General features: G+C 37.6%; 1 protein-coding gene across 2 annotated transcripts in view; it reads right to left on the bottom strand.

The window, feature by feature from the left end:
- LOC126026168 (kalirin) overlaps positions 1 to 17,912 on the bottom strand; it is a 549,871-nt gene that overhangs the window by 35,933 nt on the left and 496,026 nt on the right. For both annotated transcript variants that reach the window (XM_049785867.1, XM_049785868.1), the window contains exons 26-29: positions 13,180 to 13,249; positions 11,070 to 11,159; positions 5,962 to 6,054; positions 270 to 381 (exon numbers count right to left, since the gene is read on the bottom strand). In XM_049785867.1, the coding sequence (XP_049641824.1) occupies positions 270 to 381; positions 5,962 to 6,054; positions 11,070 to 11,159; positions 13,180 to 13,249 (365 nt within the window). The remainder of the gene's footprint in view (positions 1 to 269; positions 382 to 5,961; positions 6,055 to 11,069; positions 11,160 to 13,179; positions 13,250 to 17,912) is intronic.

The following is a 17,912-nucleotide window of genomic DNA, read 5'->3' as shown; positions in this document are numbered from 1 at the left end:
TTTCTTTTGGAGTCACACCTGGTGATGCTTAAGGGTTACACCTGATTCTGCACTCAGAAATTGTTCCTAGCAGGCTTGGGGACCATATGAGATGCCAGAAATCGAACCTGGGTCTGTCCCAGGTCAACCATGTGCAAGGCAAATGCCCTACCACTGTTCTATCTCTTCTCCCCCCTTAACTGATTTTTGATACTTCCCTCCCCAAAACACAAGTTTTCTGGTCTTAGGAAAGAGGAGGGTTCCCCTGGATAGGCTGGGAGGACGTCTACCTTCCAACATGCTGACATGCATGGCATCATTGGCTTTCTTTGGGACACTGAGCATCACCTCCAGGCCATCCTTGAGCTCCCCTTTCCCTTCTTCACAGCAAGTTAAAAGTTCCTGGGGAAAAAAGTCCAGACAATTAGAACAACTTCCCTCAACTTCTCCACCATTCTATCACCTAACTTATTAAGGACCTGATTACGATATGAAGCTCATCACAAAAAGAGAGGTGAGTGCAGCTAGCATCCCAGGGGGCAAAGTAGGGGCAATATGGGATGCATGCTGGGAACTGGAGTGGAGGGAGGACAACATTGGTGGTGGGAATGTCCCTGAATTAATGTCACTATGTACCTAAAATACTACTGTGAATGATTTGTAATCTACTTTGGTCAAAATAAAAGTTATTATTAATAAAAAAAAAGATAAAGCATGTGGGAAAAGGCAATGATGTGGAATCCAGAGAACAACTAGGGTGCAAAGGAAATTCAGACCTTGTATATTCTTTCAGATCTACCTCTAGTACCAATTTCATTACATATAACCATTGCTGAATGCTGATTTCCACTATTCTAGGAGTAACCTGCTGTTATATACATTATAAATTCACAGAAATTTAAAGTTATAAAAGCACTTAAAGGTCACATTTCCTATTCTATCACGTTGGTGTAACTCAGACCCTAGACTACTTCTCTCATTTTTAGATGAGGAAACTGATTAAAAATGAATAATATGATTTCCTGGGGCCGGAGAGATAGCATGAAGGTAGGGTGTTTGCCTTGCATGCAGAAGGATGGTGGTTTGAATCCCGGCATCTCATATGGTCCTGCAAGCCTGCCAGGAGTAATTTCTGAGCATAAGTCAGGAATAAACCCTGAGTGCTGCCAGGTGTGACCCAAAACCAAAAACAAAGAAACAAAAAAAGATTTCCCTTGGGTTACAGAAAAAATTGGAAGTCATGCAGAATCTTAAATCAAAATCTCCTGAATACATGACTCCCAATCTCCCTCATATCCTCTACCAAATGGAATTTCATGGAGTATGCTCTTTCTCTTTCATTTCATCTCTAGGGATGAAGTCATTTACCATACCATTACAGGCACACACACACACACACACACACACACACACACACACACACACACACACACGCATGCATGTGTAGTTAATGGAGAACTAGAGAATCATGTAGGCTTTTTAGAAAGCTTTTGCTCAAACTAGAGGATTACTAGCTTTTCATTTTTTCTATTACTCCTTGCCTGGACACTGGCAAGGAAATAGTTCAGAGAGATTTGCAATTTATACCTTCTCTTTTGGGGACAGAATGAGACTGGGTAGACCAGATGACTCTTTCATGTAAGAAAGATGTTGACCAGAACAAACCTTATAAACATCTTAAAATCAGACCTGACAAATAATCTACTTACACTAGCTGGCAGAAAAGTTCTTATCTCTGGAATGCTTTTAGCAGAAATAACTGGCCTGTCTAGTACTTATTTTATTTTTTCTGTCTAGCACTTATTATGGTAAACAGACCTGGAATCTATGGTGTGAGAACATGGCTCTCTGGCAAGTAACACATACACTGTATAGCCACTGAAGTAACATGAGAGTACATGTCAGAACTGAGATGGTTCTTCCTGGGATAAGTGAGAGTATGTAGCATGCATCATCTAGAAACCCTGTGTGTTAATCTGGGCCAGAGCATACACTAATGTTATAAGTAATTTGGAGCTGTTAGCTCTTAGACTTTACTCTGTTTTACTTTTGCCTTGGGATGATATGGATCCTTGAAATGACCAATAAAACTTTAAGATTGGTAAAATGAGTGTGTATTGGAAAGGAAAATCTAAACTTTTTGTCTTGGACTGAATATATTCCAATGAGGCCAAGGGAAATCTGAGTGTCCAAAGGAGAGATGAACCGTCTCAAGCAAGTGTTTGGAAGTGTTTGAAGTGTTCAGTTCTCAGCTCTTCCCTTGGGCCCAGTCAATGTAATGGCATCATTATTGAGAAGCATTATCAATTTTTACCATCTAGAAATTCTCCCTGTACCTTTTTCCTAGCTTTTGGGTTTGTTTTGGTGCTGCCATACTCATTTGTGCTTGGAACTAAAACCAGCTTGTTGTTCAGAGGTGATTCTCTGGCCATGATCAGAGGACCATACAGTGTCAGGAATAAAATCCAGCTCTCACACATGCAAAAAAAATATTCTACCACTAAGTCACATCCCTTTCCTCATGCCTTCCTATTTTTAAACTTCAAAATTTTATTCTCATTAAATTATTATATTATCCTAGGATCTCCTGAGACAGAAACATTAGAGGAAAACAAGAAACATGCTTCAAATTATAACAGAAATTCTTATTAGTTTGATCATAAGGCAATTTAGTAGCATACTGATCTACCAGTAAACCTAATACTTTCTTTTGAATTCTTGCTATGGTTTATGATAAGAAGGTTCCACATTTAATTTAATATCCAAGGGACAGATGAAGCAGATGTATGTAAAGAATACTGAACATTCCAATTGATAAAAAGTTTTCACGTGTGTAACCCAAGTGATGAACCTCAGAGGACAATGATGGTTAAATATAAACTTACCTAGCATAAATGGATTTTAATGAAAAAATAAGTTCCACATTATTTATAATAAAAGCTCAAAATATATTTTACTCACTCAGCAGGTCCTCTGCTATTAGCACATTAAAAAGAATCAAAAATTATCTTGTCTTATTTTTTCTAGTAATTTTTTAATAATGATTTTTATTTTGACCAAAGTGTATTACATATCTTTCACAGTAGTTTTATTTCTATTTTTAATTGTGTTACTTGCCAGTTGCCTGCACAATCTCCTCTTCTTAAATTCCCAATCACAGAATAAATACTACAATCTGTCTCTTAAAGCAAAACCTAGGGAAACTTATCCATCCTTTGTTGCTCTTCCTGATCTATTTATAAAATTGATCATAGTAACATCAATCTTATGAAAGTATAATGGAGAGGTGAAGGCTATTTTTCTCTTATTGTTTTTTCCTAATTGATTTAAGATATTGGCAGTATGGAAGTGTGAGGAGATTTTATTAAAATGTTGTTAACTCACAAATTCCTGAAAAGTTTTTGGAATAACTACAACCTACAAAATAAAATGAAAAATATCTACATGTAGGGCTAGAGCAATGGCGCACGTGGTATGGCATTTGCCTTGCACACACTGGCCAAGGATGCATCATGGTGCGATCCTCTGGCATCCCAGATGGTCCCCCAAGCCAGGAGTGATTTCTGAGCACGTAGCCAGGAGTAACCCCTGAGAGTCACCGGGTGTGGTCCAAAAACCAAATATATATATATATATATATATATATATATATATATATATATATATATATATATATATATGTGTGTGTGTGTGTGTGTGTGTGTGTGTATGTATGTATGTATCCCTTCCATCCCCAAAGAACTAAGAATGGTTAAACATTAAATAGCCTAGGGAAGAAACAAAGAGCTATATATAGAAATCTTGGCCAAGGAAAACTATAATTGATCACAGAACTCAACACTAAGTTCTAAGTACTGGAGTAAAAGACAGGAGGAAGATATAGAGCTTTGTTATTTCAAGGCAGAAAGAGCAGGTTACTACTACCACCACTACTACTACTACTACTATTATTATTTCGACCAGACCCAGTGGTGCTTAGAGGTTATTCCTGGTTCTGCACTCAGAGATCATTCCTGATGGTGCTTTGGGGACTGTATGAAATGTTGAAGATGAAACCTAGATATGTGTGCAAAGCTAACACCCTACCCCACTGTGCTATTACTCTGGCTTCAGAAAGTGCAGGTGCTTTTTGCCTTTTTTTTAGGAGAGAATCCCCATACCATACTCTATGGTCTCCTGAGAATTTCTATGTCTCTTGAATATAAGAAACTTCCAAGAGCAAAGATTTGACATTTTTAAAATGATTTCTGCCCCAAAGGCTGAGGTCAAGAATATGGTGCTATGTGGCAATTCTCAAAATTATGTTTGAGGGCTTAGGTTACTTGAACAACTGAAAGTAGGATCTTGTGAGTCTCTTGTTGAATTGAAGAAGGCTGTTTCCAAGGGAATCGATGGCCCATAAGTCCTGTGCCTCCAGATATCAGGGAAAGAGATCCAGACCACAGGTTCTCTGATGCCTCCACTTTTCTCTTCACAGAACCACCAGAGCTAAGATCCCACGGGCTTGGAAATAAAACCTATGTCTGCAACTAAATAGGTTTTCATGTTTAGTTTAAGCTAGTGCATATGATATTCTGTAGGTAATTATGAATGAACTAAATTTCAATTTTTTTTGCAACCCTGCCACTTATAACTTGCTTTTCACTACTTTTTTTTACTTTTTTTCTTCTTTTTTTTTTTCCCTGAAGTGTTTACTTGTGTTTTTCCTCAGTATAATTTATGGATTCAAGTTTGATCTTAAGTACTTAACCATTTTGAGATTTTTTTACTTTTTTTAATTTAAGAAGAAACCAGAAAAATATTCTGACAAAGGGAAAACCCAATTGTTTTACTTTTGGGGGTGGAAAAGGACCACGTGCAGTAGTAGTTTAAATCTATTCCTATATCTGTGTTCAGCAGTGACTTCTGGCATTTTCAGGGATTGAAACATGCTTGGATGTTTATCTCTTGAGTTATGTCTAGCCCTCACCCCTTATATATAGAATTATGATATAATGAAAATTTTAGATAAGGGTTATACAACTTCCCAGAATATTAGTTCCCAGGCTTTACGGAGGGAAAATATCCTATTGAGATAGTAAATACATTATTCTTCTTTGAGAATCAGTCCAAATGACTTAATATTTTACATAATCTGTTTATATAACTTTTTTTTTTGTTTTGTTATTTTTTGGTCACACCCAGCAGCACTCAGGGGTTACTCCTGTCTCTAGACTCAGAAATCGCTCCTGGCAGGCTCGCGGGACCATATGGGATGTTGGGATTCAAACCACCGTCCTTCTGTATGCAAGGAAAACACCTTACCGCTATGCTATCTCTCCAGCCCCTGTTTATACAACTTTTAAAGAAAATATTTTTAAGAAAATCTGGGGTTGGAGTGATAGCACAGCGGTACGACTTGCATGCGGCTGATTCAGGACGGATCTTGGTTTGACCTCCCAGTGTCCCATAAGGTCCCCCAAGCCAGGAGAAATTTCTGAGCACATAGCCAGGAGTAACTGCTGGGCATCACAGGGTGTGGCCCAAAATGGAAAAAAAAAAAAGAAAGAAAGGAAAGAAAAAAAAGAAAGAAAATCCAAATCTCTTGGTTGGCTACAGAAGATCCTTTAACTTAGAGGACCATAAAGACACAAGAGTGTCACTGTACCATACTATGTACTCAAAAACCACAATAACTAACATAACAGGTTTAGGCAATCAATGGAGGTGTCACCCTGATCTCTATTGCCAAAGTAGATCACACCAGTGCCTAGGGCAGCAAAATTTGAAAGTTGTAACATGGTAGGTGGTTATAAATATAGTTACTTGCCTATTTCTCCTTTCCCTCTGAGTCACCAAGGTCAATATGTGCTCACATATGAAGTTCTGCCTGAGGTATAGAAAAGATCTACAGGTAGAAGTTCCCCCAGCTTAGGGCAAATTTTAGACTCCCGGGACCTGGTTAGTTGTGTGGAAAAGGTGATACTGAGGGAGGGGAGGCACCTTCAGGAGCAGTTGATACTTGGTGATCCTCTGAACAGGCTTAATTAGATAGGAAGAGATGGAGTTGGCCAGACCATGCCGCTGCTGGATCTCCTACAGGGAAGAGAAAGCACATATTAGACACAGAGGGGAAGTTTCTGGAAGGTGAGTGGTTATGAGTTAATATTCTTTTTTTCTTTTTTCTTTTTTTTTTTTTTTTGTGGTTTTTGGGTCACACTCGGCAGTGCTCAGGGGTTATTCCTGGCTCCAGGCTCAGAAATTGCTCCTGGCAGGCACGGGGGACCATATGGGACGCCGGGATTCGAACTGATGACCTCCTGCATGAAAGGCAAGCACCTTACCTCCATGCTATCTCTCCGGCCCCGAGTTAATATTCTTAACAGAGACCAAAATGCATATGGAAATAGAGAAACACTTTAAGAAAATAAAATATATTTTCAGAACAGATGAATATGGAAAGACTGAGGAAGAAAAGGTAAGAAAATAATGTGATAAGCTAAATTATGGAAAGAATGGTATAGAAAAGATGACAAAGTAGAAATGAAAGTAAATAAAATCAATGATGGAATGAATAGAAGGATGAAAACTTTATTTTGCTGTTGTATTTTGAGTTGTATTTTGTATTTTAAGATCTACTCCTTGCTCTGTTCTGAGGTTACTCCCAACAGAGCTTAGGGACCCATGGTGCCAAGAATCAAATATGGGTCTTTTCCAGGTAAAAGATACATTTAGTAGCCTCTCTAGCTTGGTAAGAAAGGGAAGACAAACAGGCAAGCTATCTCCTGGATCTTGAGTCACTATTTCCTCTCAGTTTCCATCTTAAACAACATAGGGTACACTGCCACTTTCACCATATTTAAGAATTCCCTACTTAGAATAACTACTTGACTTTGTATAACTTTTCCTTTGCCACCACGGTACCTCCCTACATCTTTCTTGAACTGGAAATCATGGGATTGATCAATTCTAATAACTTTCTATTACTTATCCTTGGTAAAAAATCTTTTCTCTCCTCCCGATTTTCACTGACACACCACTCATTACTCATGTCCATGATAAGCCATGGCTCCAAGTGCTGTTTGTGCCTCTAGTCTTTCCAACTTCCAGAATCCTTCTACTTCCCAAGGTCTAAAGTATTAAGAAGGTCAGTGAAGAAAATTCTTTATTCTTTCCCTTAGGAGTGTAGAGTATAAATGAGGCAGTTGAGAAACTCACACATGTAACATCCCATAGAGAATAAGGAAAAACAACAGAAGGCTTTCTCCCTGAGAGAATAGAAACTAGAAAGGCATTAATTGGGAGAGGACCCATGTACATGGTGGAGGGACTCTGGCACACTGGTGGTGGGCATGATGTTGAAACACTGTAGTCTTGAAACATTAATATTAACAGTACTATAATCATGATGCTCCACATCACATTTGGGATAAAGCAGTTTTTTTTGTCCTGGAAAAGCAGTTATTCTTATGAATTTTATTCTTTCCTAAAAGTTTGAAGTTTAAGCTTTTGTTCAAGGATAATGTATAAAAAAAAGTTGGAAACATTACTCTCTTGGGCAAATGAACAGTGCATTTATTTGGGAGCTTTGGCAAGACAGTAAAGGTAATAATTACTTCCATGAAACAACCACAGTTGTCTATACCATCACCAGGAAGCAAACCTCTATCAGGGAAGACCCTACTGCTGCCCTGGCATTGACTTACTCCAAAGAAGGTCCTTTTGACACCCAGATGACTTAGCAGCAGCACCAAACTTTCAGGACAAGGTTCTCTGCTTTGCCCCCTAATGGTGAAATGAAATCAGAAGATGCTCCACTTTATCCTGACTTTGATGTAGGATCTGTATGGAAACCAGGATAAACTTGACAGCAACAACAGTGATTGTGTGAAAAGCTTTTACTGGGACCACAGAGAATGACTCAGGGGTTGGTCAACCTAGTATACCTGGAGCCCAGAGTTGGTCTTATGCCAGAATACTTCAGGAGTAAAGTTTTCCTGTATTTAGGCCAAAGGCTTTTTCCTTTATATTTCTCCCATATTTTGCTGGTCCTATGCAAACAACAGCAACTGCCACAGACACACCTTCTTTACTGTATTTTTAATCACTTATCTTTAAATAAAAAAGAGCTTACTAAACCTTTTGCTATTGCTTTAATGAGTTCATTGGTGATACAATAATTTTCACAAATATACTTGCTACTGAACTTTTTCTTTTATTTCTTCTTCCATTTCTTAGTTTTTCTTTCTATTTTCTATTTTTTAATAACTGCTTTCTGTCATCTTGAAACAAATGTATTATGATCAATTATGACAATTATGTGATGCATTTTCTTTAAATAAATTTAAAAAATAATTACTTCCATTACATGAAGACTGCCTATTGATCAGTGAGGAGAGAACAGACTCCCTTAATAGCTACATCAGTGAAACCAAACTCAGCAATAAACATGAAAACAGAAAGCACAAGCTTCACAGTTCTTATGTCTAAAGTAAAAAGATTCTGAGTCATATGAATGTGTGGGCATTTCTGAGAATATAATTTTTGTGTTCTTTTCACACTAACGGATAAGAAACAGTTTTTTAATATTTATCTCTATTATAGAAAGAGAGGTTAAAGTAGATGGTTCCTAAGTGGGAAACCAAGAAATTATTCCAAGAAAATGGCAGGAGGGAGAAGCTACAGTGATCATACTTTCTATAAACTTTGGGGAACAACCAGAAGAGTTTACTGTTTACTGTTTCTTCTCTACCTCAACACTAAGTACCAGTAATACTCCCTGAACTATTTAATACAGTCTCTCTGTTTCATAAATTTCTTTTCTCCTTACTCATATTGTGTTTTTCCGTTGACTTCATAGCCAATAGATTACTCACTGGGGGCCAGTAGTAGTACATATACTTATACCATTGTTCACAAAAAAAACTGGATCCTCATTCAAATCCAAGAGTTTTGATGAACTATATTATTTCTGAGCCTTCATTGATTCCCATTACAATACAAGTATGCACTTTAGCCTAATGTTACTTTCTTTTTGGGATCTAACTTGATTGAGCTCAGGATGGACAGGAGGAAGAAGTAACATTATTGATAGTGTTTGGAGGATTTTACAATGTTGTGAACTGACCCCAGGGCCTAACAAACCTGGGTTGGCCCCATGCAAGGCAATTGCCCTATCTTCTGTGCTATGGCTTTAGTCCAACAACAACATTAACAACAGATGAGTAGCTAAAGAAACTGTGGTTCCCTTTACACAATGGAATATTATGTAGCTGTCAGGAAAATGAAGTCATGACATTTTCCTATACATTGATGGACATGGAGCAAAGAGACTGCTCTACCACTGAACCACATCCCTGGCCCGTCATTTGGAAACTTTTAAAACTCAATGCCTCGGCCAAATCCACACCACTATATCTGAATTTCAACAGTGTGATTTCCCAGGAGTAAAAAATGTTACAACAATTATTTTAGTGACAAATTTGAGAGAGCATCAGAGGCACCTGAAAGACTTATTGGAACTCAAATTTTTAAGGTCAGGACATAATACAGTGGTTAGGGTGCAGGTTCAGTCCCAGACATAATGTGTCTCCTAAGCATTTCCAAGTGCAGTCCTGGGGGCATCTAAGTATCAGCATATATGACTATTGAGGCCCCAAGGTATAACAATGATCTGGAAAATCCCTGAAAAAATCCTTGGAAAATCTCAAGCAGCACAACATCCTAGGCCCTTGCATTCCACTGTCCATCTCTCTTGGCTGAAAATCACCATCAGAAACACCAGGTATGAGAGGACTGGGATCAAACCTGGGTTGGCCCTGTGCAAGGCAATTGCCCTATCTTCTGTGCTATGGTTTTAGTCCAACAACAACATTAACAACAGATGAGTAGCTAAAGAAACTGTGGTTCCCTGTACACAATGGAATATTATGTAGCTGTCAGGAAAATGAAGTCATGACATTTTCCTATACATTGATGGACATGGAAACTATTATGCTGAGTGAAATGAATCAGAGAAAGAGTGATAGGCACAGAATAGTCTCACTATCTCATCTGTGGGATTTAAGAAAAATAAAAAAAATAGTATGGTAAGAATACCCAGAGAAAATAAAGATGAGGTTTGAAAAGAAAGACCAGCCCATGATATGAAGCTTACCACAAAATTAGTGAGTGAAGTTAGAGAAATAACTACACCAACAACTATCATCATAATGGAAATGAGTGAGATAAATAGAATGCCTGTCTCAAAGACAGGTAGGGAGGAAGGAGGTGAGGGGCATTGTTGGTGAGAAGGTTGCACTGGTGAAGGGGGTCGTACATTTTTATGACTGAAACACAACTACAAACATGTTTGCAATCATGGTGCTTAAATTAATATATTAATTAAACAAAAAAGAACTTAGAATAATAAAAAATAAAGTTTTTATGGTATCATTAAAGAAAAGAAACACCAGGTATCCTAAGTGTCATTTAGAAGGACTCAAATTTTAGAGATTCTGATTTATATTTAGAAACAGTCCCAGGAAATAATTTTCCTAACAAGTTTTCAGGTCATGTTGATGTGGCTATGAGAAATATAGTTTGAGAATACTTACATTTGAATCGAATATACATAAAGTAGAAGTAAGGGGCCAGAGTATGTAGAGTGTGTCGGGTGTTTATATCACATGCAGTATGTCTGAGTTTGATCCCTGGCACCCCATATGGGTCCCAAGTCAGTCAGAAATGAACTTTGAGCACAGAACCAGAAGCAAACCATGAGCTTTTCTGAATGTGACCCAGAAAACCAAGCAAACAAACAAAAAGTAGAAGTGAGACATGCTAATCCATACCTGAGTCATGCAGGTTTCATTGACATATGAGAATTGGTGCTAAATTTGGAATTAAGATATGAAGATAATGTGCCTTGTCCAAAGATCACAGCCCTTGAGATGTGATAGAAAAAAAAACAAAAGACAAATACTGCTTTTGCTTTTCTCCTTGCTTTATCCATAAAATAAAGGCCTGGAGTGGCCAGAAAAGAAAAATGTGGAACAAAGAGAGTTAAACACTCATTACTGCAAAGTAGACAAGCATTTCCATCTGTCTCAAAAATCAAAACCACAGCTTACATCAAAGAAAGTGCCTGCGTGTTCCAAGATCAGCTGGTTGGAATCAGGCTTGTTTTTACAGTAGGTAACATACATCTGAAATTTGTCTGCCTGAAAAAAAAAGAGATAATAATACATAAGTATCGTTTCTTTATTCCTGTTCAACCATTAGGTGACCTTTGAATGTAGTACTTTTTGCCAAGACTTCCTTTTTTTGTTTTTAAATTTTATTTATTTGTTGTTTGTTTTTGGGTAACACCCGATGGCACTCAGGGGCTAATCCTGGCTCTGCACTCAGAAATCGCCCCTGGCAGGCTTGGGGACCATATGGGATGCTGGGAATCCAACAGGGTCCATCCTGGGTCAGCACATGCAAGGCAATTGCCCTACTACATTGCTATCTTTTTGGACCTCAAGACTTCCTTCCCTCTTCTCTCTCTTTTCTTCCTTGCTTCATTCCTCTTTCCCTTCATCTTTTCTTCGCTCCCTCTAGCCTTCCCTCCCTTCCTTCTTACCTTTCTTCCATTTTTCCCATGCAAGGCAAGTGCTCTACCAACCCACCAATGAGCCATATCCCAAGCTATATTTACATCAGATGCCTGTGCTCACCTATATAATGCTCTTCTCATAAACTAAGAGATGCCTTTTTCATATCAGCTTGTGCAGAAAGCTTACTGCCAGTGAACTCACTTAATACTAGTATGCACTACAAATAATCAGACAGAAGAGCTCATTATCGTCACACAATCTGAAGCTGGGAAGAATTTACTTCTCTGAGTAACATTTTGAGGGAGGGCATATACAATGATTCAGAGAATTACTTCAAACAAGTACCTTACAGTTGGGTGAAAAAAATTATGTTTTGTGGGGCCGGGCGGTGGCGCTAGTGGTAAGGTGCCTGCCTTGCCTGCGCTAGCCTAGGACGGACCGCGGTTCGATCCCCCGGCGTCCCATATGGTCCCCCAAGCCAGGAGCAACTTCTGAGCGCATAGCCAGGAGTAACCCCTGAGTGTCACCGGGTGTGGCCCAAAAACCAAAAAAAAAAAAAAAAAAGATTAAAAAAAATTATGTTTTGTTTTTGTCACATGCAATAGTATTCAAGAGTTTACTCCTATCTCTGTGTCCCACGACACAGAGGTGCTGGGGATCAAACCAGATTGGCAATGTGCAAGGCAAACACCTTACTCACTGTTTTCTCTCTTCAACCCTAGAAATTAATTTCTGATTTTCTTCAGGATCATCTTGTATACACTCTTTCCATTAGGAAATGTGTGTGTTTGGCTGAAAAGTATTTTTCTTTGTAATAAACGGTTGTTTATCTTGTGCCTACAGAACTTTTTGGAAGGTTCTTTTCTGGGACAGCAGCCTATGTACATGTCTTTTATAGCAGATTAATTTATGTCAGCACTTTGGTAAGTGGTTTATATATATTTATTTATTTATTTATTCATTTTATCCTCACAAGACCCCTATGTGGTGGGTTATATAATTTCCCCATATTTTAATTTTCCCATATTTAAACATATATTAAAAAGTGGCATAGGTTAGTTAAATAAATTTAAATTCCTACAGTTAAAAACTAGTAGATAGGGGGCCAGAGAGATGGCACAGTGGTGGGGCATTTGCCTTGCATGAGGCCGAACTAGGAGAAACCAGGTTCAATTCCCAGCATCTCAAGTGGTCCCCCCGCCTGCCAGGGGTGATTTCTGAGTGCAGAGCCAGGAGTGACCATTGAGCATTTCTGGGAGCTGCCTAACAACCAACCAACCAATCAATCAATCAATAAAGTTTAAGAAAGGAACTAGTAGACAATCTGAGAGTAGTGGGTTGATCAACAGAACACTGCCTTTCAATATTTTACAAACCAGTCTCCTATTTAACAAAATTCTTAGACAACTTAAGGTGGAGAGTGGACACAATGCTTCCAAACTTTTCATTAGGAGGGCTCTGTTCCTTGGGGATGGACTGCTTTTTTCAGACCTACTCTGAAAGATCATACCCCAATCTTCAATCCACCTGAGACTGGCACAGAAACCAGTCCTCAGTCAGACATTGCATGGTGATGCTAGCTGATGCTATCTGCATACCAGGTAAGCAAGGGATGGTGAGAAAAGAATTTCAGGCCAATTACCCAGGTAACAAAGCAGTGTCCCACATCCTCAGGAAGCTGCTCATACTTCTCCAGCTCTTTGAGGAAGATGCTGCAAGGGGAGAGAAAGGTGAATCAGATACTACCACGATGAGAGAGAAACATTATACAGCAAATTCTCAATTATTTCCATGTAATTTCTTCATTTTTGAAATGAGGTAGTGAGGAACAGTTTAAAATATGTTGAAACTTATTTAATTAAAGTGCTCATTAAATTATTAATTAGTGGGGCCGGGCGGTGGCGCTAAAGGTAAGGTGCCTGCCTTGCCTGCGCTAACCTTGGACGGACCGCGGTTCGATCCCCCGGTGTCCCATATGGTCCCCCAAGCCAGGAGCAACTTCTGAGCACATAGCCAGGAGTAACCCCTGAGCGTTACTGGGTGTGGCCCAAAAAACAAAAAAAACAAACAAACAAACAAAAAAAATTATTAATTAGTGCTACTTAAAATAATATTGTTTCCCTCTGGTTTACATGTCTCAAAAATAATAAAATATTTCACTTGTGTTGGTCTTTCATTCTAACAGTAAGTATAAATCTGATGTTTTAAATGTAAGTAATTTGAGCAGATTAAGAAAATCTCTAGGGCCAGAGCTATGACAATGGGTTTAGCTCTTGTCTTGTCTTACAGGCAGCCAACTCAGGTTTGTTTTGTAACACCATATAGTCACCTGAGCCCCATCAGTAATGATCTGAGCATTGAGCTAGGAAGAAGCCCAGAGCACTACCAGGTGTGATCTCAAAACAAACAAAAATCTCTAAGCTATCTACCTAGCTATAAATTTCAAAAAGCAATATAGGGGTTGGGGAGATTGTACAGTGGGTAAGGCATCTGCCTATTAGCAGCCAACTCTGGTTTGTTCCCTTGAGCACCATCAGGAGTGATCCCTGAGAGTAGAGCCAGAGGTGAGTTATGAACACAGTTATGTTTACCAAACACACATACACAGAAGTGAAAAGCAAGAAAAATATCCTTTATGATTTTTAGAATTATAGTATAAAAATGAATCAATACTGACTTCTTTCTAATTTTCAGTTTTCTTTTAAACTAGTCAATTTATGCTAAAAGACAAACAAATACAAGTTAATGCTTTATAATATTATCCTGAAGGAAAATCTTTTTTTTTCGGACCACACCTGTTTGATGCTCAGGGGTTACTCCTGGCTAAGTGCTCAAAAATTGCCCCTGGCTTGGGGGACCATATGGGATGCCAGGGGATCGAACTGCAGTCCTTCTTGGCTAGCGCTTGCAAGGCAGACACCTTACCCCTAGCGCCATCTCACTGGCCCCCTGAAGGAAAATCTTATGGAGAAAAAAAATGACATCTATTTCAGAATTAAATTGAATTACCATTGAATTACTGCTACTCTGAATAACTATGCAATGATTCCTTTCCATAAAAATAAATAATAAAGGCTGACCATACCATTTCAAATAACTGAGTTGAACTCAGGAGATAGAGATAATGACTAATAAGCTGGCATTGTTGAAATTTATTTTTATAAAAAATATCACAAACAATTATGAAGCATTGGGGAAACATTTGAATGGAAATTCAAAAATGCAGCAGTTTTACATAAGAAACTTTAAAAATATAAAAAGCCATCTTCTTTTTTAAAAAATAAATCACACATCATAGTGTTCAGGTCTTACTCTACAATTGCTCTCAGTGATCACTTCTGGTGAAGCTTGGAGGGACTGGATGTGGTATGAGGTATTAAACCCAAGTTGGCTGTATGCAAAGCTCTAAAATGCTATCTGTTTTTACCTAGAAAATCTCATAGAGCATTAACCATATATATGTGATGATCACAAAAATGCTGTTCACAATAGCAAAAATAGTCTGCAGATGACAAGTGTGAAACCAGGGTACACTCCTTGAAATGAATCTTATATAATTCTAAAAATAAAAGCTTTCTGTATTTTCATGTGGAAGATCTCCAGAACACTGCTTAAAAAAAGATGAGAAAAATTCATGCAATAGATAGCCTGTGTTGTCTATTGGACTCCTGAACCTTGGATCTCATCAGTTTTCCTACCAGGGAAGGCCCTAATGTTGCCCTGGAACCAATTTGATCCAGAGTGAGTTCATATGATACTCTGATTACTTGGCAACAGCAACAATTTGCTTTCATAGCAGGGTTCCCTGCATTGCCACCTAATGGTGAGAAGAAACCAGAAGATGCTCCATGTCACCCTGACTTTATACACAGGATCTGTATAAAACCAGAATCTCTAACAACAGACATCTGACTGTGACAACTGTGACTGAGAAGAACTTTTACTGGGATCACAAAGAAAGATTTTTGGGGTTAGACAACTTAGTATGCCTGGATCCTATAGTTGGTCTTATGGTAGAATGCTTCATGGGTAGGGTCTCCCTGTTTTTAGGCCAAAGATTTTTTTCCCTTTTTATTTCCCCCATCTTTTGCTATGCCTATGCAAAAACAACAAAAAACATACAAAGAAACTGCCACACACACCCTTTTCCCCTTTTACTTATTTATTTATTTTATTTTTATTTATTATCTTTTAAATAGAACCTCCTGCCTTTTTCATAGACCCATGGGTTACATTGTTTTACCACATATTTCTGCATTTTCTATAAAAATAAGAAGGAATAAAGAATGGATGGTGGCCAGGGGCAAGTAGTCTCAGATGTTTGGGTGGGGAAAAAATAAGGACAGAACTAAATATTCAAGCAAAAGTCAAGGACAATAGACTCAAGAGACCTAAACTTTAATAATCGAAACTTAAATGGACCTATTATACTGGCAGGCTAGGGGGCAAAGGGTGGTGGTATAGAAGGCAGTCTGTGCTCATCGGTGAAGGGAGGTTGATACTGGTAGTAAAAGTGGCCCTGACTCACTGTATATCTGAAGTTCAACTATGAAGGACTTTGTAGATCACAATTGTTTCAATAAAATAACATTTTAAAATAATATAAAATTGTATCTTGTGATCTAAACAGAAAGCTTTTATTCTTAATTCCAACCCAATGAATCTAATGGTCAAAGAAATATACAAGGAAGTTATGAAGATCAACCATATAATATAGAACCTATAGTAACAACACTATAACTTGTTCTAAAAATTTGCCAAGAAGTTAGATTCTATGTTAAGTATTCTTATTATACATCAATAGTAATAGTTATAATGATGTCTATGGCCTTGAGTGTGGAGATGGCTTTTATTATATATGTACACATACATATATATTTACACTTTAGCTCAATGAGTTGTATATATTAAATATGTCTGTGTTAATATGTTAAATGTATAATTTAAATGCCAAAAATACTTTAATAAAGTGGTTTAGAAAAACATTATTACCCTAGGAAACCATACAATAACTGAGTAAATGAAGATAATGGTGGGTGGGACTTCTCAATCTGTTTCCTCTATTTAATTTTACTTTTAAATTAACTAATTAAAATATATAAAGCAGTTCTGAATTTTTCCACCATGAATCTCTATGATTGGAAAATACATTTTACAGATTTAAATGATCCTACCTGGTTCTTATTATTTAATTCTTCTGAAAGTATTTTTATTTTGCCTTGTTTTTTGAAATATTTTTAAATTTTTATAAGGCCATGGCAATGCTGAGAATTACTCCCAGCTCTGTGCTCGTGAATGGGGGAGGCAAGGTTGTCATGTGCTCAGGGGACCACAACGTATCAGAGCTTGAATCTGAGCCTCCTACATGCGAAACATGCTATTCTTGCCATATCTTGTTATTAAAATGTTTGTAGGTTTTATGTGTCAATTGTTTCTCTTTAAATGACAGTGAGAAATGTTTAGGTATAAGAATATCTATATGTGAGACTGAGATAGTTCAGAGACTGAGCAGATGTTTAACATGTAGTAGGTCCTGAGTTAGCTTTGGCATTCTAAGAGCAATACTGAGTCATACATTGCCAGGAGTTGCCCAGCCTCTTGAGTATTCTTGAGAGCCTTGGGAGCCCCAAAGAATATATACAGTTTTAAAAAAATGTTGACAGATCATGTTTAAATGTATGGTACTAATAATGACTGGTAGGTCATGGCTGTAAAATATTTACTTTCTAACTGCAATGAAAATTTGTCTTTAGTAAGTAATATTTTTTAATAGTAAGAAGTCACTTAAAATTTGGGGGGGGGACCATTTTATGATTCTTATCACAAAATTATTCTGATCTATCTCATAATATATAATTTACAGGCTTCTTGGATTGAATCATGGATCAGGAGTAAGCATAATGCAATTGGGCTTTATAAATGGCATATTTAATGTTCAAAATCAATAAAGTTTCATATTAATTTGCTACTCTTAGAAATATTTCAAATGACATGACTGTATTCAAAATGACTTCTGAAATGGGAATAGGAGACAATATTATATAAAGCTATAATGAGGATCAACTTTTTGCAAGGCCAGAAAAGAAACAAATATTTGTTGCATCATTACTATATATACACTCACACACCCTTCAGATACATCCATAGCCACAGCCACATACATGCAATACATTATTTCTGTAAGTGAATAAAAGCATTCATCCTGTGATTTTTTTCCCTATGAGGAACATAGGAACACAAGGTCCAATGTCATTAGAGTAGTCTTTTAGATACTAAAATACTCTTTACCCAGTTGTTTATTATATTAAGTTCAGCAAAGAGAATATGTTGAAATTCAGTTCAGAACAACGGTGGGCCAAACAAGGCCTGAGAGTG

Source organism: Suncus etruscus, chromosome 13 (assembly GCF_024139225.1).
Source record: "Suncus etruscus isolate mSunEtr1 chromosome 13, mSunEtr1.pri.cur, whole genome shotgun sequence".
Lineage (NCBI taxonomy): Eukaryota > Metazoa > Chordata > Mammalia > Eulipotyphla > Soricidae > Suncus > Suncus etruscus.
The sequence above is the reverse complement of the archived record's forward strand: the minus strand, read 5'-3'. Positions and strand labels throughout refer to the sequence as shown.